Below are 25,698 nucleotides of genomic sequence, written 5' to 3'. Positions count from 1 at the left end.
AGGCTTCCTTAGTGTGCACCCTTGTTCCATCCTGCCCAATATGTTTTTGGCAAGATGGTGCAGGCATCTTTTTGTTGCTGCAAAACGCAGTTTTAAGGCCATGGTGCTCACAGGAGCCAGCGCAACCATTTTTTTTCTGCACAAATGCAGCTTTGTGAAGTGGGGAAATACTGTTGAGTGGGTCAATATATCCCACAAGTCTAGTCTCAAACACCTGACTTATAAAACTGCCTTCTTAGTGGCTATCACTTCCATAAGAAGGGTCAGTGAAATCCAGGCATTGTCAGTGCAGGTTCCTTTCTTTGTTGTACACAAAGACGAGCTGGTTTTACGTACTCGCCCTAGGTTCTCGTCTAATCTCCAAATTTGATAACCAGTCAATTGAGCTACCGGCTTTCTTCCATGAACCCAACAGCTCAGCTGAGGCAAAACTTCACACACTAGATGTGAGGAGAGCGGTCCTCTACTACGTAGACCAGACAGCTAAGAAAAACAGATTGTCTCCATAGCGCCAGGCAGAGAAGGTGACCGCATTTCTAAGAATGCCATCTCTAGGTGGATAGTCAGATGTATCCAACTCTGCTATTCCCTATCAGATAAAACACTGCCTTTTACGCCCAGGGCTCACTCCACAAGCACTACTGCATTGACACCCATTCCAAGACAGACGCACAAGTGGGACAAGCGGTTCTAAGACATTTGCTCATGGACCTTCTCACATCCCACGTCCTCCTTGCACTGCTTGCTAATCTATGCACAGCATGTGATCTAAGCAGATTCCCCAAGCCTCAGAAGGGATACATTACTCACCGTAATTGTATTTCTGATGCTTGTATCTGCTTAGATTCACATGCAACCACCCTTCCTCCCCTCGGAGAGAAGGTTCATGGATGCTTATGAGCTTGTCTGATGCGTATCTGCTTGGATACAACTACTCATGCTACACCTCATGTTAGAAAAATACAATCTGAGGGAACGACACGCGTGAGGGTTCGTGGGTACAGTGGACGTCACACTAGGGATAGTATCACTGGCATGTCCTGTCGATATCCCTTTTCGAGTTTCTAAAAAAACAAATACTCTGCAGCTTCCACTAGATGTCGGCCTATGCACAGCATGTGAATCTAAGCAGATACAAGCATCAGATTACGGTGAGTAATGTATCCCATATTTCTGATGTTTGTTAATCTGCTTAGAATCACATGCTGTGCATAGTCCGACATCCAGTGGTCACTACGGAGTATTGCATTTTGTTTTTCGTAGTCGAAAAGGGGATGCCGACAAGGCGTCTGTAACACTATCCCTATAGTGACGTGCAGTGTACCCACAACCCCTCACGCGTCGAGGTCCCTCAGATTGTGTTTTTCCGCCCAGTTATTGGTCGCCTTTATGCAGAGCTCCTCGAGAGACATTGCGAAATCATTTCCTTGACCCTTGGTCGTTTATTATTAACTATAACACATAGATCCCTCCCTCGACGTAGCTGCCAAACTGTTCTCCGCCGACCAAGATCTTCGACGGAGGGACGAGCGGAGGAGATCCTTCGGCGCTGCCGAACACGTGGCCGGGCCTCGCCGGCCTAACACAGTAGGGAGAGTGTGGTTGTTGGTCATTTCTTTGTTAACACTCTGAGAATGCCTTTCTCTTTCCCCTCCCTCTCTTTCGCGGTCATAATCACATTTCATGCCCTCAGCTATGGAGAGGACGCCCTTTAGGTTTTGCCCGCATTGCAAGGGCAAGTTTACCTGGAAGGACAAGCATGAACGGTGTAACCGTTGCTTGCCCCTCGATCACAAAGAGGACGGCTGTGCGGCCTGTAAATTACTTAAACCCAAAACTTTAAAGGACCGCAGGGTCAAAAGGTGGGCAGCCTATGCGATGTCTAGGTCTGACTCCTCGCTAGCTGCTGCTGCCGCCGCTGAATGTGGCGAGGACAGTGATTACACGGCCTGCGCAACAGAGGTTGTAGACCTCTCGAAGGAGCGCGTCTGTCCCCGGCCCCGATAAGCCCGGCTCACGCCCCGCTTATCGGGGTGAACACCCCGGCGACAAGGACGAACACAGGAAAACGCATAAGCACATTCCCCACGTAGGGATGTAACAGCATAACGGTATACCATTAACGATACCGTGAACAACTTAATTGAACAATAATAACCGTCACGTTGTTTATACCGCTATACCGTGTATACCGTTAAGTGTGCTTTTCAATCTGATTTGGAAAGGCTGCAGTAAGCAAATGCTGCACAGACTTGATATTGCACTATTCGATGTGCTGTCTGCCGAGGGGGCCTTGTTTGGCGGACAAGAGCATAGGGAAAGTGAGGCAACATTAGTAAATGCAGCTTTGCTGCTGTGACCGCTCTTTCTCTGTGATCAGTAGAGTCGGGGCAAAGATCAGCCAACTTTGTGCAAGTTGGGTTGGAAGCTGCCCAGTGCCTGAACCTTTTTGTTCCCTGTGCAAAGCTAATAACGATGAGCTGACCGACTGGCTCTTTAAGCATACCAGAGACTCCAGTTCATAGACTCCGCCAGACCTGGATTTCATGGGCAAACTAGAACCAAGTTATTTTGTTTCAGGTATTATTTATTTGAAAGACAACATACAGATTTTAAACGTTTTTTAAAAAAACATTTAAACAGTCATGCTGCCCCGCCTACAGTTCAGATCTTCTATGGTGGTTGTCCCGATTTTCAATTTGCAATTAGCAAGACCACAGGGACATCACGAGGGTGAGCTGAGGGCCCGAACTGAAAGTGAGAATTTTATTTTTCCTTTTATTCATATGTAAACAAATGTAATAAAAGGTTCAGTTATTTGCAAAACAGTGGAGCCAGGAGCACTTTGCTTAGCAACCACTCAGCCAGCAGGAGTAGAAAAGTATCCATTCAGCCTGGCCCAGCAACATCTGCCATTAGTTCAGTAAGTCAAGGTCCTACTGCACTGAGCAAACACACATTGGAACAGCTCTTGCTCTGGCATCGCAAATTGTAAAAAAAAAAAAAAAGATGGCCAGTGACGTCATGCATATCGAATTACTCTTGGTCATGGATCGGATAGTCTTCCAGTTCTGTTTTAGCTTAGAATTCTGGGATTTGTAGTTTTCCCATCAATTTGAAAGATGGGGAACTACACATCCCAGAATTCAAAGGGGGGAAATTAACTGGATGCCCTTCTGATGCATGTTCACAAACAACTGTAGCTCTGTAGACCAGGCATGCACTGGCCTTTATGGCAATAGGGCCATGGCCAAACCGAAAACGTGAAATGCTTGTGTGGGCCAGTTTTTTGGGTCAAAGTGGGGCACTTTTTGGCCAAAGTGGGTTAGTTTGATGAGTGACTTCATTATGCGGCTAATTGTTCTGACCACTGTTGTTGAATAAATATTCTTTTAAATGTTCAATTTGCATCACATTTTATCAAAATTCTCCCCCTTGCATACTATTCAAACAATGTTCCAAAAGGAATGAATTCCCATTTGCAACTGTGGGCCACTTTTATGTAGGTGCCCGAGACAATTTTATGCCCCAGTCCGACCCTGCTGTAGACTGTGTGAACATTCTGCCTACAAGTACTTTCTGCTAGTATATGAACTGCCCCCCCCACTGTCCTCTGTGTAGATTTGCACCTTGGCACTAGAGTTGTTGCTTCGCTTGATCCTTCACCTACCTGCCTTCTGCATATGGCACTGGACTCAAGCTGGCAGGACAGATTCTACATTCAATTTGAAGTATCCAGAGCAATGGGGGTGAAATATTTCTTAGGTCTATTCTCAATTTGTGACACCACCCATGAAAGCATTCATCCCTCTGAACTCGCATCACAAGGGTCCTAATGCACTTAGACCTGGGGAAAACGGTAATGATGGGGCTGTGGTGAGGTGGTGGTCTAGGCCATATTTGTGCCGATATGTATTTTAACTGTCGTTTTCAATGTTTTTTTTGCCACTTTTTTGTCCGTTTCTTTAAGAAGGTAAATGAACATGTATTGCAAGAATCAAGAAAGAAATGAACTGCGCCCACTGAATGCTGTCCCTTTAGGATTACATGGTCAGTGGTGACTCAAACATCAGACCTTCATAATACACCAGGCAGATGGTAAACAAGTTATAGTGATTAGATCACTATGCAACCTTTCGTTGTGTCTGTGTTGGCTATGACATTTTGACAAAAGAAACACAATGACATGGGCTTTTAGACGGCACGCTAGTGACTTTTCTCCCTTTAATGGGATAAAGAGTTTGTCACAGCGAGGGGTCATGATGCCCATGCCATGTGGCTCCAACAAAAAAATGCAACTCCTCCTCCTCTCCACACGTGCATTTGTTTGGTGGAAGCAAGGGGTGGCATTTCAGTGGAAAGTATGTTGAAAAGCCCAATTCTGGCCCTGGGTGCCTAGTTTTGTTTGTGATGATAAATCTGACAATTTATGATTTTTAAGAAAATATTGGTTAAGATTAGTTAACTCCACCTGCTATACCGCGATAACCATGATATACCGTCATTTGACAAGAAGGTTATCATACCGCCATAAAACTAATACTGTGACACCCCTAACCCCACGGCACGCATTCGTCGAAGACGAAGGCAGCCATAGCGTCAACGGAGGCGTCGTGCACACCGGCGTCTTCCGCCGAACGTAAGGGTCGCAAGCCCTCCCCGCCACCGCCTCCGCGACCGGGCTTTCTGTAAATAAGGGCGCTAACCCCAAATCCTCAGGCAACGCTCCTCGCAAGAGTGCGTACGTTGCCAGTAAAGACTCGGCACCGCCTAGCGCGACGGCGAGCGATCCCTCGACGGAGAAGCTGATCGCCGAAAGCCTTGCGCTTATAGCTTCTAAAGACGGCCAGAGACGGACGACGGGTGACATGTCGAAAACCGCTCACAAGGCCAAAGAAACGCTGAGGACGCCGGAGGGTAGGCTGGGACAGCTCCCACCGTCGACAGAAGACCCTAGCCAGCGAGAGGGTTTCTCAGAAGGCGAAGGGACTCTATCTTCGATGCTATGGGACAGAACTAAGCAACTACAGGGAGAAGCAACTCCCTTTTCACTCCAAGACCGCTCTGGCCTACCTTACTGGACTGCAGAGAGGTTCCAGTCATGTATGGACAAGCTAGACGGGTTCATGGCCATCCCAGAAAATAGGACACCCAAGAGGCCAAGGGAGGTACTCCAGGAGGGGCCATGGGCTAAATACCCAAAGCTCTTTAACCCCCTACAGGAAGACATGAACTCTTACGACCTCACTGAAGAGGACTCACTTCCAGGAAGAGGATGAGTTTGTGAATAATGAAGACCAACAAGAGGAAGAAGGTTTTCATGATGACACTAACATAGGTGAGGAGGGCTACGAGGAGGACCCAGGTGAAGGTGGCTTACAGCCCTGGCAGTCGCCATCAGGGTCTACAGACCCGACATTATAGACATTTCTTCTCCTCAGACCACACCGGTCAGGAACCCATCTCCAGTAGACGATCAGCCCACCTTCAATGCGCTACTCAGGAAGGCAGCAGCGCATTTTGAAGTTGAAACTGGGGAGGTCACACCAGATACTGATTTCGTCGAAAGGATTATTAAAGAAAACCCTCCCACTAGTCAAACTATTTCTATCCTCGCCTCGGTTAAGAGACGACTCAACCCATCGCTGTCCACCCCCGCGCTGGTAAGAGGGGTCAATCCAAGAATCGAGAAATTGTTCTCACCCTCCGTCAGACCCATTGTATATCAGGGGTCACTCAGTCCCGGACTCCTTAGTGGTGACTAACATAAGGAAGAGGGCTGGGGTTCCACTGTCAACCAGCGAGGCACCCCCAGATAAAGAAGGGAAAAAGCTTTATGCCTTGGACAAAAGAATTTCCGCCTCGGCAGCGTTTTCAATTAGGATTGCCAATAATAATACATTGTTGGCAAGCTACGCTGATGCTCAATGGGGAAAGCTTAAGCAGGACATCGAAGAAGCCCCTGAACCTCTAAGAACTCGCTTATTGGCTACAGTTACAGAAGGAGCTCTGGTCAACCAGAGCATCATTAAGAACACTCTTGATGCGGCAGAAACTGCTGGCCATTCTTTGGTGCAGGGAATTCTGCTGAAGCATCCCGTCTGGCTTTGCAATTCCGGTTTCAAGGCAGAAACGCAGGCGTCACTCATTAATAAGCCGATAGAGTCAAATCTCTTTGGACGGGGAGTGGACGATGCACTGGAAAATGCGAAGAAAGAATTCGACACCATAAAGACCTTCGACCAAATCTCAAAGCCTCCAAACAGGCGGGGATTTGGGAATCAGCGCTTTTTTCGTGGCCAACGTCAACAGCAGCAACAGCATTACACTGCAGGCAACTGGCCCTCTAATCAGGGTACCAGTAACCAGTATAACCAAAGAGGACAACGCCGTGGCAAGGGCAGAGGCCGGGGCTCCAGCCCCAGAGGCACCCCGGCAAGTAACACCAAATGACCCGAAGGTTCGGGTCCCCTCCCATGCGTCTCCGTTTGGGGGCCGGATAACATCATTCCTTTCAGCATGAGAGGGAATAACATCAGACCGGTGGGTATTGTCAACCGTAGCCCACGGGTACTGTATAGAGTTCAATCGGTCCCCCACCTACAGACCTCCAAAGGGACGACGCCTGTCACCAGAACACCTTGTCGTCGTCCTGCAAGAAGTAGAACAGCTGCTACAGAAAAGAGCAATAGAGGTTGTGCCCTATCTCAGGTAATGGAAGGTATTTATTCAGTGTACTTCTTTGTACCCAAAAGGACCTAACCATGCGCCCTGTACTAGATCTGGACCCAGCGAACAAATTTGTAAAACCACAAAAATTTTGTATGGTAACCTTACATGATTACATGATAGAGGGCAAACACCAGTTCAGAGTGCTACCCTTCGGCATAGCGTCTGCACCGAGGGTATTCACGAAGGTACTGGCAGTGACAGCGGCCCACCTGCGCAGGTTGTCCATACCGGTATACCCTTACCTCGACTATTTGCTCATCACAGGGGAGTCCTACGAGACATGCTTCTTAAACACCCAGAAGACAGTAGACCTTTTGTTCCAACTGGGCTTCTCCAACGAGAAGAAGTCCAGCTTAGACCCCAGCCAAATCAAACAATTCCTACGGGCTCTAATTCGAACAAAGGACGGCCTTGTCTTCCCCTCCAACGAGAGGGTCCAAAATATGCTGTTTCAGATCCCTGAATATGTGGCTGGTTGAGAGGTGACGGTACGCAAAGCAATGTGCTTGCTAGGAATGATGGCGTCATGTATTTATTTGGTACCTCACACGCGCATGCGCCCAATGCAAGAGTGGCTCAACAGCCAGTGGTGTCAGGCCAGCGGACAATGGGACAATCTAGTGGTGGTCTTGCAGTCCTTGGTTCTCTCGCTACGGTGGTGGTCGAAGGAAAACCTGGTGATAGGGAAACCATTCGCCACCCCCGCAGTGGAAGCCACTCTAACCACAGACGCATCCTCACAGGATGGGGGGGGGCGCACCTATCCCATCAGACTGCTCAGGGAGTCTAGACTCCGAGCGTAGCTTCCAAGCACATAAACCTATTAGAGCTACTTGCGGTGTTCAAGGCACTAAAAGCCTTCCAGACACCTACAAGGGAAGACAGTGATGGTCCTCACGGACAGCACCACAGCCATGTACTACCTCAACAAGCAAGGGGGCACTCACTCTCCAGGACTGTCCAAGCTGTCACAGAACATCTGGAAGTGGGCTCTCAGACACGTTACTATTGTCACAACATGTACCAGGGGAACTCAATCTGCTAGCAGACAAACTCAGCAGAGACTTCCCTCTGCCCTCAGAGTATGAATGGCGGTTACACCAAGACATCGTCTTCAACCAATGGGGCTTCCCAGAAATAGACCTGTTCGCAACTCTGGAGAACTCGCAATGCCTAGATTACGCCTCCAGATACCCACAGAACTGCTCCAAGGGGAACGGTCTCTGGATACCATGGTAAGGGGAAACTGTTTACACTCCCCTGACCCCCCTCCTCCCCCCCCACGACTCCTCTGCTGAACAAGATAGCGCACAAGATGCACCAGGAACCAGTCACCATGATACCGATAGCCCCGATGTGGGCCCGGCAACCATGGTTTGCCCACCTGATGGAGATGTCCCTGTCCCCACCAGTGAAACTGCCCTGCCCGTACAGCTGTCACAGGACAAGGGCAAGACACTACACCCATGCCCACAGAACAGGAACTTAGCCGCCTGACTCCTGAGGTCACAGAATTTGGCCATTTACAACTCCCTCAGATGCATGGACATTCTCAAAGAAGCTAGAAAACCCAACACTCGCCACTGCTTATCTAGCGAGTGGAAGAGATTTGTCATCTGGTGTAGAGGTAAGAGCATCAACCCAGTCCACTGCTCGCCCACACAAATTGTCCTTTACCTGACCCATTTATTGGACTCAGGTCTAGTGTTCAATTCTATTAAAGTCCATCCAGCGGCACTTTCTGCATAACCACCTCTCAACTTAAGGTGTCATGCTGGAAAGTCCCGGTTATCAAAGCCTTCATGGAGGGGGTAAAGAGAATACACCTTCCGATAGCAAACCCAGCTCCCGACTGGGACCTTAATGTGGTACTTACCAGGCTCTTGGGCTCACCCTTTGAACCCATGCACAAGGCAACTCTTAAGGACCTCACACTTAAGACTGCTTTCCTAGTAGCTATCACCTCCATTAGGAGAGTAAGTGAACTAGAGGCTCTTTCTATTCTAGACCCCTTCGTAACAGTTCACAAAGATAAGGTGGTTCTACGCACACCCAACGTTTGCACTGAAATTCATATCAAAATTCCATGTCAACCAGTCAATAGAACTACCAACGTTCTTTCGAAACTCTTCCAATTTGGGAGAAAAGAGCCTGCATACACTAGATGTGCGCAGAGCTGTCATGTTTTATATGGAAAGAACTAGGCCACTGAGAAAGACTAATCAGTTCTTTGTCTTGGTGGCAGCAGGAAGAGAAGGGGATGCAGTTTCAAAATCCACTATATCTAGATGGATTGTTCAATGCATCATTCTCTGTTACACTTTTGCTAAGAGAGAACTACCCTTCAAGCCAAGAGCACACTCCTCGAGGCACTGGGGCATCCATAGCATTCATTACAAATGTTCCCCTTGAGTCCATTTGCAAAGCGGCAACCTGGAGTTCTGTACACACCTTTACAAAACACTGTCTAGATGCTCACTCTAGATCTGATTCCCAGGTGGGAAAAGCAGTATTAAGACATCTTTTCTCTACTGTTCCTTCTCACAACCCACCTCCAACTCCGGGTACTGCTCGCTAGTCTATGCACAGCATGTGATTCTAAGCAGATTAACAAACATCAGAAGACAATGCATTACTTACCGTAAAAGCATTTCTGATGGTTGTATCTGCTTAGATTCACATGCGCCCACCCTTCCTCCCCGCTCAGATGGAAGGAACCTAGACCTCTTTCTACATCTCTCTTTTCTGTACTCACTCACGTATAGAAGGCTCCCTCAGGGCAAAAAAAATACAAACCGAGGGACCTCGACGCGTGAGGGGTTGTGGGTACACTGCACATCACTATAGGGATAGTGTTACAGACACGCCTTGCCGACGTCCCCTTTTCGGCTACGAAAAACAAAATGCAATACTCCGCAGTGACCACTGGATGTCGGACTAGGCACAGCATGTGAATCTAAGCAGATACAACCATCAGAAATGCTTTTACGGTAAGTAATGCATTGTCATATATCGCTCAACCTGAGTCCATACCTACAATAATGATGAAACAGAATAGAGTATGGGTAAACCAAAGACACCAGACAAATGATGAGCAAGACAGAAAGCAATTGATTTAAACGTCCCGGCAAGGGAGAATACCAGGAGTATACCAGGCATTCACTTCCTCCCTCCTCCTGCCATGCCTCTTTCTGCCACCTCCTACGGATGTAACCATCCCTGTACCCTGCCTCGGAAGACCTTTTAAAGGTGGCAACCTGCTTCAACTCGCTAACCTTAATTCTTGCTCTGCTGTCGCACTCCTGACATCTGTAAACCTCCTTGAAGACTTTGAACTTGGTGTCCTTGTTCTCACTGAGACTTGGTTCAGTGCCAGCTCCATCAATGCTTTTGTTTCGCTCCTTCTTGAGGGCTGCAAGATCCTCTCTGAAGGTCTAATCGGTCTGGAGGCGGAGTGGCTCTAGTTTTCCCTGAATGCATCCCTGTTTCTGTCATACCCACTCATACTCCTTTGAATGTCTTGTTTGTAAGCTTTGCATCTCCCCTTCCCTCTCGCTACCTTCTACAGGCCCGCAGGGCTGACCTCTTCTCTACCCTACCTCTAAGCTTCTCCTACTTGGAGACTTCAATAGCCACCTATTCTTCCGATGCAGCCACTCTACCCTTCCGCAACCTTTGACTCTTTTCCCTCTCCATTCTTCCCTCTGGTCCTACCCACTTAGCTGGGCACACCCTGGATGTGCTCATCACAGCTGACAACTCTCTAACCCTCGCAGTACCCCTCTCTCCTGGTCTGACCATGCTCTCTTCTCTTCTCATCTTGAGCTCCCCGGTTAAGCGTCAGCCTTCACTGCCTGTCGCCTTCTCCATTATTCGACCGATTAAGCGAGTGTCAGTTGCTAATTTTGCAGCCTCCTTCATTCCTCCCCTCACTCCTGCTATCAACTCCCACACTGACTCTTCCTTTGCTAACCTTCACCACTCCATCTCCAATACTCTTGGTAGCCTTGCCCTTGCCATGGGCATTTGCATGAAGCCTGTCCAAGTGCAATACTTTGATTGGAGTATTGGACTGTCTCAGTTGAATGTTTTACTAAGCCCTTATTTGGACTTCAGAAGAACTGTCCCTAACAGCCTCCACGTAGCAGACGCTAGACGTCGTTACAATAAGATGTGTTTTATATATGTACGAGGTGGAGATGCTTCCCGTCGACTATCAGTTTGATGAAAGGTAATTGAAAGGGGTAAAAAGCATGTTATCGCAGGCATAAAATCAATCCCATGGCTCCAGTTGGCTAAATGGATCAATTTACTGCATCACTTGACTGTTTCGGACAGGCACAACCGATACCTTTTAAGCACGGATATCCCATAAAGGTATTCACTGTTGGCTGGGTTAGCCTGCGCTCCCCAGCTATTCTCACCTTTTGAAAACTGATCTGCCGCCAAGGGCACATCCTACTAGAATAGTGGGAACCAATTCTTTATCGCCTCTGGCCCCTTCCTGACTCGCTACAGCCTTCTAAAGAAGAACCGCTTTTTGATTCACCGGCAGGATTGTGCGCTTTCAGACTACTGCAATGTTGAGCAAAAGGCTGCCAGTTTCTCAGGGCTGGACTAGAAAATTATGTAACAACTCCAAAATTGTCCGATGCTCCTAGCGTGTTAAGCAACCCTTCCCTTTACAGGTTGTGGCTGTTTTCCTCAATTTTCGCATTATGAAGCGTGTGCTGTATAGTATTGTGTGTATGTGGTAACTGTTCATAACTAAAGATACTTGTATCTATTGGTCCTGTCGACAATATATCTTTCATATACACTTGTCTAAAAGTAATTTGTGGTTCGTTGCTGTGTGCTCATTGTGTGCTCCCGATCACCCCTCCTGAGACTTGGTCTTGACCGCCTGCCAAGCTACCTAGATTCATCTGGCTTGTCCAGAAAGTTCCCCTATTTCACTAAACCGAGGGTGACCTCCTAAACTTTCAGCACATGAGTTAAGAGTTTATAAATGCATCTTAACACCCTCCTCCAGCACTTGTACACCCAAAGGTCCTTCTTGCTTACCTTATGCACTAGCACGGCCGATTGGCACAAGGCCTAGTCACAGCATGAATGTAACTTATTTAGTATGGACACGCAATGTCACCTGTCTCGAATGAATTATTGTAAGTGCTGTGCAGTTGAAGGCTGTCCCCTGTTACGCTCACACCAGAATTAATGCAACCGTCTAGGGAACACCTGGCTATATACTTGAGGCAGGCGTATGGAGAATTGGGGATCAGCACGAATGGAAGACAACATTGATATCGCTCTATGCGGATGACATGCTGTTGTACTTTAAGTACCCTGAGGAAAACCTCCAGTATATTTTGGAAGTTATGGAGCAATACACTGTTGTCTGGCATAGCAGTGAGCCCCAAGAAATCGTGTATGTTCCCCCTAGGTAGATATGTGGGGTTACCACGGGAAGAACTGCCAGTATAAAATGGGAAACTGAGACTTTTAGATATTTGGGGCTAGATGTACACCGCAATGTGGAGGCTGAACACAGGCAAAACACAGTGAAGGCGCTATCTAGTACTGAAAATAGCATGGGGTTCTGGGACAAACTCCCCTTGACCATGATGGGAAGAGTGGCACTGTTGAACATGGTGGCATTGCCCAGGCTATTACACTTTGCGAATATACCATACATGATACCCAAACGATTCTTTTCCAAAGTCCAGAGTATATGTAGGGGGTTCATTTGGCACAACTCCAGGAATAGAATAGCACTATGGAAATTACAGAACCCATAAAAACAAGGATACATTAGATTGCCCGACTTTGAAGTATATTATCTAGCTAGCCAACTCCAATATGTAGCAAGGTGGTTATCACAAGAAACTACACCAGAGTCCAAATTGTTACAGTCCGGATGTACCCCATATTTCCTGAACGAGTGGATATGGCTGCCCAAATAGCAATGGGGAGAAGGGACAAGATTACTAGATTTGGGTTGAAAAATGTGGCAAAGGGCCTGCCAGGTAATGGGGAAACCTGTTCCTGTGTTCTCCACAGATGCCGCTAGTGGCACTGAAAGGGGTTGACGAGCAAATGAGAAGGGCAATCAGGAACCGATGTGCATAGCATCCCTGTGGGATGTGTGGCAAGATGGGAAGGCGGTAGAGTTTGACACACTGATGGAAGACACCGGCTTACCCCGGGGACAACATATCACATATGCTAGGCTGGTAAAGAGGATAAAAGGTACATAGTCAGACAGCGTTGACCCAACAGCCTGATACCGCCATTGAAACATTTCATGATGTGTCGGAAGGAGATCATGAGTTCTCCCAAATATATGATCTGTTGATGTCTAGAGTGGGGAAGGAGGTGATCCAGACAAGGAGAGACTGGGAGGAGGAAGCCGGGAACTAATGGGAGACGGGCTGTGGATGAGAGCACAAGGATACCACAAGTATGTATCAAGGAACGCGAGACTAACAGATTCAGTTATGTTACACACAGAGCATATATGACTCCTAAGAAGATACCCAAGTTTAGAAATGCGGGCACGCAAACATGTCCAAAATGTGGGGAGATGAATGCAGGTATGATGCACATGTTCTGGGCATTGCCTGAAATGAGGAGATTCTGGGGGTAGGTAGCCCACCTCATGGCGGAGAAAGATAAATCTGGATTTGGAATCCCTGTGGGCGTGCATGTTGGGGGAGGGGGTTCCCCAGGCTGCGCAAATTGAAACACCTGAGTAAACTTAAGGATCTGGCTTATATACAAGCCAAGCGCAGAATGGCTGAGCTGTAAATCAAGCAAAAAACCGAAAGTTGAAGCCTGGTGGCATGATCTTCAAAAATAGGCAGATGCTGAAACAGTAGTGTGGAATGAAGCGGTAAGCAGGGGAGGGGGGGGCGGGAGGGGGAGAAGTGGACACGTTGATAGCCTGGAGGCAAATATTCGCTACACTATCTGGGCATGAACAGTCGAGCCCAGAGGAAGATGGCTCTACAGGGGGAGAAGAGGGAGGGGCGCCCTTAGGGAAGGTTATGGAAGGCCGTGATGAGGGGTAGGCTCGAGGAGGAGTTGGAGGGAGGGAACAACATGAAACTGTATATGAAGACTGAAAGGCATACTTGTCATAGTGTACGTTTTTTCAAGTTGGAATAATAGTTTTTAAAAAAAATACAACCCTCTAGAGAACAAAGTAAAGAGGTGGCTTGCAAGGATAACGAGGTTTAATTGTACAGAATACAAAAAAATTCAGCAAAGGGCTCTGCTGCTCGAACATTATTACTCCAGAATGAATGTTGGTGCCTTTTGAGAGGCCACAGTGTCAGTAATGACATCTCCTATAGGGTATGAACCCTCACAGTTTATTGGTAAAACAGTATATATGATCCTGGTCCATAGGGAATGACGGGCTACAAGTCGTTTGTTTTTCAGCCGTCTTTAGTTTACGACGTGGATCAGCTGGGCTCATCTCTCCATGGAGTGAAGGTCTGGTCTCTCATGTTACATTGTGAAAAGTACGATAATAGGCTGAGCCTACTTCTACATCACCATGGAATGCACCTGCCTGGGAGGATTGTGGGCTGGTGCCGGGGGGAGGGAGGAAGAAAGTCACACTGATGCACACATTCTGCGCTTTGTGCCATGAAGTGCTGTTAGACGAGGGAGGGGTGGGGTTTTGATTGAATTTTCTTAGAGCTATATCCGCAGAGGTTGCAGCAATTCCTACCATTCTGGATTGTTCCTACGTTCTTGGCGCAAAACATATTTTACATAGCTGTTCGTAACTGTCCTTGGTTTTCTGAACTAATTGCCAGAAGCAGCGACTTATCCAGTTTTTTTGTTTTTTGTTTTTATGGCATTCTTTCACAAAATCGAAACCTATCCGTCTCTGGCTTCAATCACTGAAAACAGGCTGCTATTATTTGACCTTGAGCGAAAGTCAGAAACTGTTACTGGTAGGACACAATGTGTCGAATACCCACAAAAAATGATAACATTTACTATATTGAAAGTGGACATATGAAAATGTTTCCATTTCAGTGATCTGTTTGGAGCGGCTACTCAGTGTGACAATGAGAGAATGGAACTTCCTGAAATTAAGTAAGCTCAACTATACATATTTGTGCAATTAAAAAAAGGCATTTGTGCTGTATACATAATGACTAACTCAGCGACATGCAAATGTGCGATTTGATCAAAAGAATTGACGCAGTATGTTTTGAATATTTATACTGCACACTATAAAAACCTGAGTGCGTAACTCGCGGTTTCTGTCTAGAAATTATTTGTGTATTGTTTAAAGAGGTGTGAATAGATGTTTGTTTTTTTTGGGCCGGATTGCTTACTGGCCTTGTTATGAGTTGTTAGCTGGATCTTATTGTGACGATTATTAATCAAACGCCTGCAACCACAACCTGTATGCAGGCTAATGATATCTAAACCGCTTTGTCCTGTGGAATATCCTGGTGTGCCGTCAACTTTGCGTCGTTGTGCACCATAAAGTGGCAGTTGGGGTGGAGGGGGAGCTGAATCTTTTCAGTGGGTACTTGGTTCTCTTTTCGTTCACTAATCTTACCAGTTCCGTTATGCTATCTGTCTGTGGTTCAACATAAAACGTTACTATCTGTCCTTATTTTCTGGCGGGGCATCTGGTTCTTCATCACATTGGGAGCGATGCCTACTTCACAGCGCTAACCTTTCATGCATGTCGTGGTCTCAAATACTCCTCCATGTTGTCATGTGTGTGGTTTGTGTTTATTATTTGGTTTCATCCGGTTTCCGAATTATACGGTAACTGGTTATATTCGATTACAGAATGGCTACTAAAATACATTATTTTATTCTGTTATCTACACAGATATATTGTAACATATTGTACCATTTTGTGTACGCCACAGTTTCCAGCTACTGTCGGATGGATTCTTCAACATTGGCAGGTAACCATATACTGAGCTTATTGTGAGACGACCGACACAGACCAATCTGCCCTCTGGCGTTACCAGCAGTAAGGGGCAACCTGTCGGCATTCACAATGTAACAACGTACTGATGCAAAAATGTTGCGCTTGAAAGTGCAAAGAATCCATATCCAACACCATGTGCGTCATTAGAAAGTTTTGCTGGTGTAACATAAGGACTCACAAGAATTGGAGTACATGAATTGATTGATTGATCGTTGATTGCAATCGGCGTACCATGAGGAAATTATAAACATTCGAAGCATGCGATGTTCGCTGGCTTTTAACTTGTATGGCAAAAACATATTGTTAGTTTCGTGGACTTAATATTCTCTTTTGAGCGTTCTTTGGTAGTTAAAAGCACTTGTTACATTGAACACTGTTTTCTTAAAAATGTTTTGCTATCCTATTTGGGACAAGAAAGAAAAGTTCACTCTGTGTGGATGTGTGTTTATCATCCTGGTTCTGCGTTGAGTAACTTTATGGTGTGGATAATGACTGGGCTTTTTTTGGCTATGCCGGCCACAAACATGAAAGTAGATGGAGCATATTGTTTGGACTAGTGATTTCACTTCAGGAGCGGGTGATCGGATTTAATGTCACGAGGGTACTTGAACTTGGGACGATGTATCAACGGATAAGATTAGCACAAGATGGCTGCGCCCAACCGTTTCTTTCCTCATTTCTAAAAGTGAGAAAAACTATGGTAAAATGCATAGGAAAAAATGTTTAGATTACAGTATGCTTAAAAATACATGCCCGACGATTGGCACAACATTTTTGAGCGAACTTCCCCTTTAACTTATCCTTACTGGAGGACCCCAATCCCTCCCTTGTGTGGCAGCTACTCTGTGCGGTGCTGCCGGTAGGGGAATACCTCGTTATGCCAGGCACACACCTGCTAAAGTGTGCGTGCCCGAGCATCCTGTGTAATTTTCTTTACAGCCAAACACCCTTGGTTGCGCACTCCTTTTGACTGTCTAAATGTCAGATAAACTTCATTAGTGCAACTCTGGTATGCACTAATAACATAGCCTCCTGCCTGATATGGGGGGGGGGGGCGGGGAGCAGCCTATGTGGGCTGTCCCTATAGCGCATCCTCTTCAAGACTCTAGCACCCACTCATGCCGCTCCCAAACTGCTCTCATACCCATTAGAAACCATTCAGAGCCACCTCAAACGGACCAAAACGAACCCAACACTGCAACCAGCTAGCGATTCCAACATACAAAAGAATCAAAGCACGTGGCTCCAGCTTTTCTGTCCTAGCCCCCAAGAATTGCAATGCACTCCCACCTGCCCTCAGGAAAGGGCCATCCATCACTCTTTTCCGCAAGGCACTCAAAACACAACTCCTACGCTAGCCCAGCACCCACCCCAGGACTGCTGCTTCTGCTTGCTAGCCGAAAATAGTCTCATCTAGACACCAGACGAAGCCCGAGTAGGGTGAAACGCGTTGTTCCTTTTTTGTGCTAAACTGCTGCTTTTAATTAATAAAGGACTCTTTGGCTGCACAGCAAACACTGATTGTATGTGGATTTGTAAGAAATATTGAATTTCATCACAAGCACAGCCGGAGTGCCGCTGCGCCCTAAACTGGATCCCAGTCTTCCCTTTTGTCTAATATTTAAAAAAATTCATATTCCATCTGAGGCTTGTGGAATCTGCTTAGATCACATTCTGTGCATAGGCCGAAATCTAGTGGAAGCTGCAGAGTATTACAATTTGTTTTTCGAAACTCGAAAATGGGCGCCTAACTAGGGTGTGCCAGTAATACTATCCCTAGTGTGACGTCCACTGTACCCGTGATCCCTGTATAGGACCCTTAGATTGTTTTTTTTTTCCACCATACTAGTCGGCCTCTTGTTGCGGAGTTCCCTTGGCATTAGCCAATTATACTAAAATTATTATTCAAACTTCCCCGTTCTTTCCACCCTACGCCTAAGATCGATGCCGGTGAAAATTGAGAAAATCGGCCGTCGAAACTGCCCTCGGTCCTGTACAAGTAGGGAGAGTGGGGGGGTGGTCATACAGGCCCCCACACTTATTTCCTACATATACCTGCCCGCTGCCAAATTGATACAAATGGAGAGTACTCCTTTCAAATTCTGCCCCAAGTGTAACAGGAAGTTCACCAGGGTAGATGAGCACAATATGTGCAATTTGTGTCTCCCACAAGAGCAATCCGAGGCTACCTGTCGAGCCTGCAAGCTCTTCAAGCCGAAAACACCTAAGGACCACTCCACTAAACGCTGGGCCCACTATGCCAGGCAAAGGGAGGCCATGGACGCCGAAGGGTCTTTTAGCGATGGCAGCAACGCCGCCATATCGGACGGTGAGGGCAGAGGGGTGACTTTAGGCACCCACGCGCAAGCCCCCGGCCCCTGAGGAATGGCCGGTGGCTCAGTTATGGGGACAACACCTGGCGGCAGAAGCGGGACACACATCACTTCCATGAAGCCCATCAGCCCCGGCTGTGACTCGCCACGCGTGTCGCTCGATCGGCAACCAAAGACACAGAGCGGTCCAACGATTGTCTCCTCTGGGCGTTCTCGTTCAAGATCGCCTTATGACAAACAACCGTCCACGGTTGAAAAAGGTGTCACACTCCCAATACTCCGAGAGGCCCGATCGTCAGACTATTCTAACCTCTATCCCCAGTCAAGACGCGTAGCGTCTACTTCCGAAATTCGGCGCCCTTCTTCCAAGACCACCTCTGAATCTTGTATCAACTCTGATGCCTGACGCGAGCTGTCAGATACCACCTCCGAATCTCGACGTAAGCCACGGGTTCCTCAGAGGCCCCTAAAAGCACTGGAAATATTCCTCTAGTCATGGGAAGGGGGGAAAAACACAAAAAGCCAGAACTCCGTGTTCATAATGAAAAACATAAAGCCCCTAAATCAGTAGAAAGGTCCAAAGTCCCTGTCCCTCCCATTAAGGGGAAGATCATCCCTCCCACTGCTCAAGACATGGGTATGGAAGAAGACACAGAACAGGTTGTGGTTATCCCTAGCTCCAAAGATTGGAGCCCTGCTGATATCGACAGGGTTATGAGAAGAATGTCATTTATGAAAAAGACCCCAATTATTTTCATAGTTCAGCTAACACACCAGCTACCTCGACCCCTTCGGGGTCCAAGGATTCTCAAACCCCTAATAAGACCCGCTTTGATGCCCTGGTGCAGGATTTGGGCACAGACCCTTTGGTCATTGAATCTTACCATCCCAAGTCATCTTGTGATGTACCAGACCCACAAATGATGGAAGGCCAAACACAGGTCTCTTATTATGGGGATGATGAGGACGAGGAGGATGAGGCTGAAGCCTTCAATCTTGACTCCCCAATTCCTAAAGAACCCCCGGTGCACAACTCACCGGTTGATAATCACTCCTCAACGAGATACTGGCTAAAGCAGCAGCCCATTTTCAGATTTGTCACCAAGGATCTCTTCCGCAGAATCCCTGTCCTCTTGGACGCCTTGAGGTGTCAAAGAGGCATTGCTCAGACTATCCCTATACTAAAGTCTGTCCAGCGTAGAATTGACCGCTTGCTGGTAACTCCAAATCTTACTCGTGCTGTGAATCCACGAGTTGAAAAATTATTCTGTGCTGCACCTTCTGATCCCCTATATATTAGGGGCCAATTACAACTAGACTCCCTGGTAGTAACAATCACCAGAAAGAGGGCAGGTTCACCACTCGCTTCTTCAGAAGCACCTCCCGAAAAGGAGAGCAAAAGTCTATATACTATCGGCAGTAAGGTTGCAACCACTTCTGTCTATTTGGCACGAATTGCAAACACCACTACCCTTTTGGCAAGCTACAATTGCCACCAGTGGGAACAAGTAGCTGCTTTGGTATCTTCCACTGAAGAGCCAGTTGGCTCAGCTGGCAGCAGATGGAAGGTCCGTTTCAGGATGCATTAAACAAACTTTGATGCCGAAAGCACTGTGATAAAACGTCATGCTTGGTTCAAACCAGAGACTCGAGCCATGCTTATAGACAATCTGGGTTCAAACCAGAGACTTGAGCCATGCTTAGATGTGCAGGTGGAACTGGACGTACTATAAGGCTTCCTCCACTGCCTTGCCGAAAAGACAGCGAAGGACGAGTACGAGACACTAAAATCTGACAACTTACTAATAAACCCTCAGGAGAGAGCGGAAACTCTAATTTTCGGGGCAAAGCTCCCAGAGGGGTTCGAATTACTATCAAAATCAAGGAACCTCATGGGGCAACAATCAGTTCCAAGCATCGCAGCCTTCCCCAGAGGGCAGCGCAGAGGCCGCACTAGGAGTAGAGGCAGCCCCGCCAGAGGTGGTACGCCACCCAGTAAACAGTGACCTACTCCTACGTCCCGTCCCCTTTCCTCCATACTTATGGGACATCTCTCCGTCCTGTGGGACGGGACCGGAGCACTTTGCAAAAAGCATCCAAATTTTTTTCAAAAATGTGTCCCTCTTTCCTTTATGGGGCCCGGCAAACGGCCATAACCCCGCCCACCTTTGCTCCGCATCGCCCATCAGTCCTTTTCTCCGCACGATCGGGGCCGGAAGCACTTGCATCCTCGGAAGATTTTCTTCCGTTTTTCCCTCTCTGGCTCTCGCTAGCGTTAGTTTACTAGTCTGTCTTTTAAACTAGATTTTCCAGACTGTTCATCGTGTCACCGTCGCTTCGCGAGGGCAGATCCCCATCCTCTCTTTAGAGTGTTTGGGTCCGGAACACAGTTGGGACTCCTGTTTTTACTGTGACTCCCTTTCTGTCCGGGCTCAACGTCGGTTGGAGCGGTGGGAGGAGGTGTTCGGTCGGACTCCTCCTTTGCATTTTCAGGGGTTCATCGACGAGAAGAAAAAACGCCCGGTAAGTTCTTTGATTTTCAGAGCACCCCGGCCAGGGGTATACCTTCCTGGGTTCTTCTCGAGCCGGGAGGGGCGTCGATCGCTCTGTTACCGGGGTTCGCCCTGAGGTGCCTGTTGGGCCTAATAATTATACCAGAGTTTTCTCCGAGTGTCTCCGTAAGGGGCCTGTGTTCACCGGAGTACACTCCGAGGCCCCTCCTTTGGGGGCTGTGTAGACCCAGTTCTACTGGGTCGTGGGGTACTGGAGCTTGCTCTGAGGCCGTTCTTTCGGCTTCCCTCAAACAAAACCGGGGTACGTCACGAGGTCTTGGCTGGGCTTGAGGTTACTGAACGCATGTTCGAGGCCCGTGCCGATAAGGCTTCTACTGGGCCTAGGTCCGAGGTCCCTCATACAGAGGCTAAGGCTGCCAACAGTTCTGAGGGGCCGGGCAAGACCCTGTTGGTGACAGCGCACCGTTCCCGCTCTTGTGGTGACACCAGATCTGTTGAGGGGGCAAAGAAGAAAGTTTCTTCTTTTACCGGCAGTGCCGAGGCTCTTTCGTCGAAGGCTCAGTTGGCGGTTGGCATGTCGCAGAAACATTCCAGGCCTCATAGTACCGGCTCTGCCGAGGTTCCTTACGTTAAGGCTAAAATTAAGATCCCTGATCCATCGACTGGGACCCCTGCCTCACTTCCTCACGTGCCGCAGTTCCCCTCAGATGAGGACAAAATGGCGCCCGTTCCCACCACGGCGGCCATTTTAGGTACTACCCCCTACAACTACGCCATCGGCCCCTGGTGTAGGGTTCGGTCCATCGGGTGAACCTAAGGTCCCTTGTGCGCATCCTAACCGGCCGGCTTGATTGGAACGCCCGGATGCCTCTTCCGCACAATGTTTCGTTGCCCGCGGGGGCGGCTCCCTTGATTTATGTGGATATATCGGCGCAGGGGCCTGTGTGGCACCCTTCCCTGTTGCGTCCCTGGATGTCATGATGCCCGCTCCCGGGGAGCCTGTTCAAGCCCTGCGTCCCCGAAAGCGGACATCCAATCCCCAAGGAAAGACCCAGCAACCCCATATAGGGGCCCTTTGGACAGTGTCCTGGCGCCTATGGCGCCAGGCTCATAAAAGACATCAGTTCTGGCGCCATAGGAGCCAGGCTCATTATGGGAGTGCTTGGGTGCACTTACCTGATGCAGACCATGCTGGAGGATCCCGGCCTCCTTGAGGCCTGAAAGGAACTACTTTACCTGTGGGACTAATTTGCCATCTGGGCGTGGTCGGGGAAGGATACATACCTGATTGGAGGAAGGATACATACCTGGAACTTCTTCCAAGGCCATTTAAACCCCACCAGAACAGCCACACGTGCTTCGCGTTGTTCTGCATCTAGCAGCTGGACGCTCACCGTGTCTGCTCCTGCATCCTGACTTCTGCCACGCCTGCCAGCATCCTGGATCACCTGCAAATGAGAGAGAGAAGGGACTAAGGAAAGCTAAATCTCCATGTTAAGACTTACCTGTTGATTCATTCCCTCTTCATTTCGGGTCCGTGCCGCATCCTGGCATTTCCGGACCCCGGCCCCTAAGGGGGGAAAAAAGGACATCAGCGTTAATGAGCGAATGAAAAGACATTAACAAAAAACGCTCTTGGTTCTCACCAATCTGAAAATCCAGTGAAGTAACTGGATACCAACGTGCCCCTGCATCAGAAGCAGGATGGAGAGCTCGTCCTTCCAGACCTTAAGGTGAGACGCTACGGGGAATCACAGAAGGGTTTCGAGGAGGGTGAGAGGGGAAAGCGGGAGGACGATTGCATTACCCCGCAGACAGTTAATACCCTATTTTCGCCTACAGAAGGATACTTCTGCGAGCCAGACAAGCCAGATTTGGGGGCCCAGTCCAGTCCGTCTTCCGAACCCTGCGCATCACCTTAGAAGAGGTCACAGCAGCACGAACCAGGCCAGCGCCTCCGTGGGAGTCAGGTGAGCGTTGCACTGGATTTGTCCACCTCATGAGAGGACTCCTCAGGGTCCGAAACAATCTGAGGACGCCTTTTTCGGTAAGTTTCAAGCGCTTATGCGCACCGACCCCATGAGGGAATAGTTCAAGGGGCTTTTCAAGGAGATATGTCCACCCACGCCTCCGGCTCCAACCGTTCTGTCGGTGGTTCCGTCGGCACCTCCCTTGCCTGTGGTGCCTGCCCCTGCGCTTCCGCCTGTGCCGCCATTGCCCCCACTGGACAAGGCAGTACCTGACTCGGCTCAGTAGGAGCCGGACCTGTCAGATGACCCTCAAGGCGATCAGGACAAGGAGGACCTGCCCCGTTCTACCAGAGCTTTCCATGACCAGGTGCTGGACATGATGAGCTTCTTGGATGTTCCGGTGCCCGAGGCACCTGCTCCGCGGGAGGGCGTGCTTTATGGGGGGGGGTTTACCTTGTCTCCTTTGGAGCGTACCGGCCTGTTCCTGCAGAAGGACGTTCTGGCCGAGGTCCGAAGAGTTTAGGAAAAGCCACACTTGGGACTTTTTGTCAATAAAAAGATTGACGGGAGGTACAGGCTACATTCCTCGGAAGAAGTGGCCTTGTCTTGTCCGCCTCCCTCCTCCACAGTGGTGGCTGCGGCCATGTTGCAATCCAGACCTGCAGCTTCCTCCTCCGCGACGGCGACTCAGGTCTTGGAAGGATGACAAGCTCCTGGACTCCCTAGGTAGGAAAACCTTTGCCAATTCGGCCTTGCAGCTCAGGCAGGCCAATGCAGAATTGATTTTGGCGGGAGCGAACATGCGGATGTGGAGAGGTCTGTCGAAGTTTGAGGAGGCTGCGGCTCATCACGTAGACACCTCGGCTCGGGGTCTGATAGGGGTTGATACCTCGCGGCAAGCATGGCTGCATGCCACTAATTTCTCGAAGGAGGTGCAAGACAAGGTCCTGGACCTTCCATTTGATAAGGAGCTTTTTCACTCTTCTACTGATGTAGAGCTCTCCAAAGACAACACTCAGACGGCTAAATCTTTGTCTGTTCTGGTTAAACCTCCCTTCAAGACTCAAAGGCCGTTGTCGCAAGGTCGACCTTCCTCTGGTTTTAGGGGCTTCCTCGACCGCAAAAATCGCAGAGTGGATACTCCTGCGGGGAATAACCGCCGTAGACAACCGCGTACGCGGTATTTCTCCCGCTCCTCAGTCTCCTCATCAGGTTCAGGTTGCACCGCCACCGATAAACCTGCCAAATGAGGGTTTTCAGCACTCGCACGAGACCCCGGTGGGAGGATGCATTGTCTCATTGGGAGGCGTGGCAGACCATCACAGAAGACAGATGGGTCTTGTCAGTCGCTTGAGCGGGCTTCCGCTTACCCCCTACCCCACCCCTCCTTTTTAGCTGTCGGGCTCACCCTCCCTCAAAGCCGAGGCTCAAACTTCTGCTCCTCAGAGCTGTGGAACCCGTTCCCCTTGGGGAGCGAGGGGAGGGCTTCTAGTCACGGCTGTTTACGGGGCCCAAACCCAACCAGGCTGGCCTGTGCACCATCCTAGACCTTTCCCAGTTCAATCTTTCCCTACCCCAAGAGAGATTCAAGATGATCACGCCCGGCCAAATTCGCTCCTCTTTGCAGGTGAGCGATTGGCTCAGCGTGGTGGATCTTCAGGATGCGTACATGCATATCCTGATTTGGAACCCACACAGGAGATATCTCCGTTTTTCTCTGGGAGAGGAGCACTTCCAGTTCCGGCTGCTTCCTTTTGGCCTCAGTTCGGCGCTGCGTGTCTTCACGAAGATGTCGGTGATCGCTGCCCATCTTCATCTCCAGGGTATCCATGTGTATCCCTATTTGGACGACTGGCTCCTACGCAGCCCATGCCCGTTGGCAGCAACGGGCAACCTCCAGTCTCTCCTTCAGCTCCTGTTCCATCTTGGGCTGTTGAACTGGCGGAAATCCTCCATGACGGTCTCGCAGGACCTGACTTTCCTGGGTTTTCGTTGGAACACGATAGACTGCCGTGTGTATCTGACCGGGGACAGAATGGCGGATCTGTTGGCCACAAGTCAGATGTTTACGCAGTCGGAGAGCATGTCGGCCTGGTGGTTCCAGAGGCTTCTGGGCCTCATGGCCTCGTGTGTGCTGGCTCTTCCTCTTGCTCGTCTCAAAATGAGGCGGACCCAGATGGCTCTTCGGAGTTCCTGGCGTCAGGCTGTGGCCCAGATTACAAACCGATTATGATTCCGGATTCCATGAGAGTGGACCTGGACTGGTGGTCCTCTCTCAGCAACCTGTCAGTGGGCGTCTGGTTCCAGGACCCAAGCCCCATGGTGATGAGCACGACAGACTCCTCTCTTTTCGGGTGGGGTGCGACGTTCGATCTTCTTCAGGTCTTGGACCTCTGGTCACCTCAGGACAAGCTCCTGCACATAAATCAATTGGAGCTTCTGACGATTTTTCTGGCGCTCAAGGCGTTCAGACCTCTCATTGTCAAGCATAAGAACGGACAATGTGGTGTCAATGTACTATTTAAACAAGCAGGGGGGAACGAAGTCTCCCCCTCTCGTGGGTCTGGCCATTCAGATTTGGGAGTGGGCCGTGCTTCATGGGGTCTGGTTGCTTGCAGTGCACATCCCGGGCCGGCTGAATGTCACCGCGGATGCCCTCAGCTGGCGGACAGTGGTCAGCTACGAGTGGGAGTTGAAGGCAGAGATCCTATCATGGATTTTCTCGCGTTGGGGCACACCGGAGGTGGACCTCTTCGCCGCGGCGATGAACAAGCTTCCTCAGTACGCCTCCAGAGGGGGGCTGGGAGCCTCCTCTCTGGGGGATGCACTCGAGATCCCATGGCGCAACATGAGAGCTTACGCCTTCCCGCCTCTTCCTCTGGTTCATCGAGCAATTTGGAAGTTGAAAAGTTCTGTTAACTGTTCTCTTCTACTGATAGCTCTGTGGTGGCCAGCCAGGTTTTGGTTCTCAGAACTTCAACACCTGTCAGCGTGTCCGCCGATCAGGTTACCAGTAACTCCTGATCTCCACCAAGGGGAACAGCAGATGTGGCACCCCTCCCCACAATCGCTCAACTTGGCGGCATGGTGCCTGAGTTCACGGCGCTAGAGCCTTTGGGTTTGTCTGCGGATAACATGCGCATTATACAGGCAGCCAGGAAACCCTCGACCAGATC

General features: G+C 49.1%; 1 protein-coding gene across 2 annotated transcripts in view; it reads left to right on the top strand.

Annotated features, from left to right (window-relative positions):
* Window positions 1-25,698, top strand: part of IGF2BP3 (insulin like growth factor 2 mRNA binding protein 3) — a 1,445,925-nt gene that overhangs the window by 256,459 nt on the left and 1,163,768 nt on the right. Inside the window, exon 1 of one of the 2 annotated variants that reach the window (XM_069648321.1) lies at window positions 14,790-14,844. The exons of the other annotated variant lie outside the window; for it this stretch is intronic. Within the exon in view, the coding sequence (XP_069504422.1) occupies window positions 14,825-14,844 (20 nt within the window). The 5' untranslated portion in view covers window positions 14,790-14,824. Of the gene's footprint in view, window positions 1-14,789; window positions 14,845-25,698 lie in introns of those variants that run through there. 2 annotated transcript variants of the gene reach the window in all.

Source organism: Ambystoma mexicanum, chromosome 2q (genome assembly GCF_040938575.1).
Source record: "Ambystoma mexicanum isolate Mex_15411 chromosome 2q, UKY_AmexF1_1, whole genome shotgun sequence".
In the NCBI taxonomy this organism is placed as follows: domain Eukaryota; kingdom Metazoa; phylum Chordata; class Amphibia; order Caudata; family Ambystomatidae; genus Ambystoma; species Ambystoma mexicanum.
Note: the sequence above shows the minus strand (reverse complement) of the source record. Positions and strands in the feature narration are given on the sequence as shown.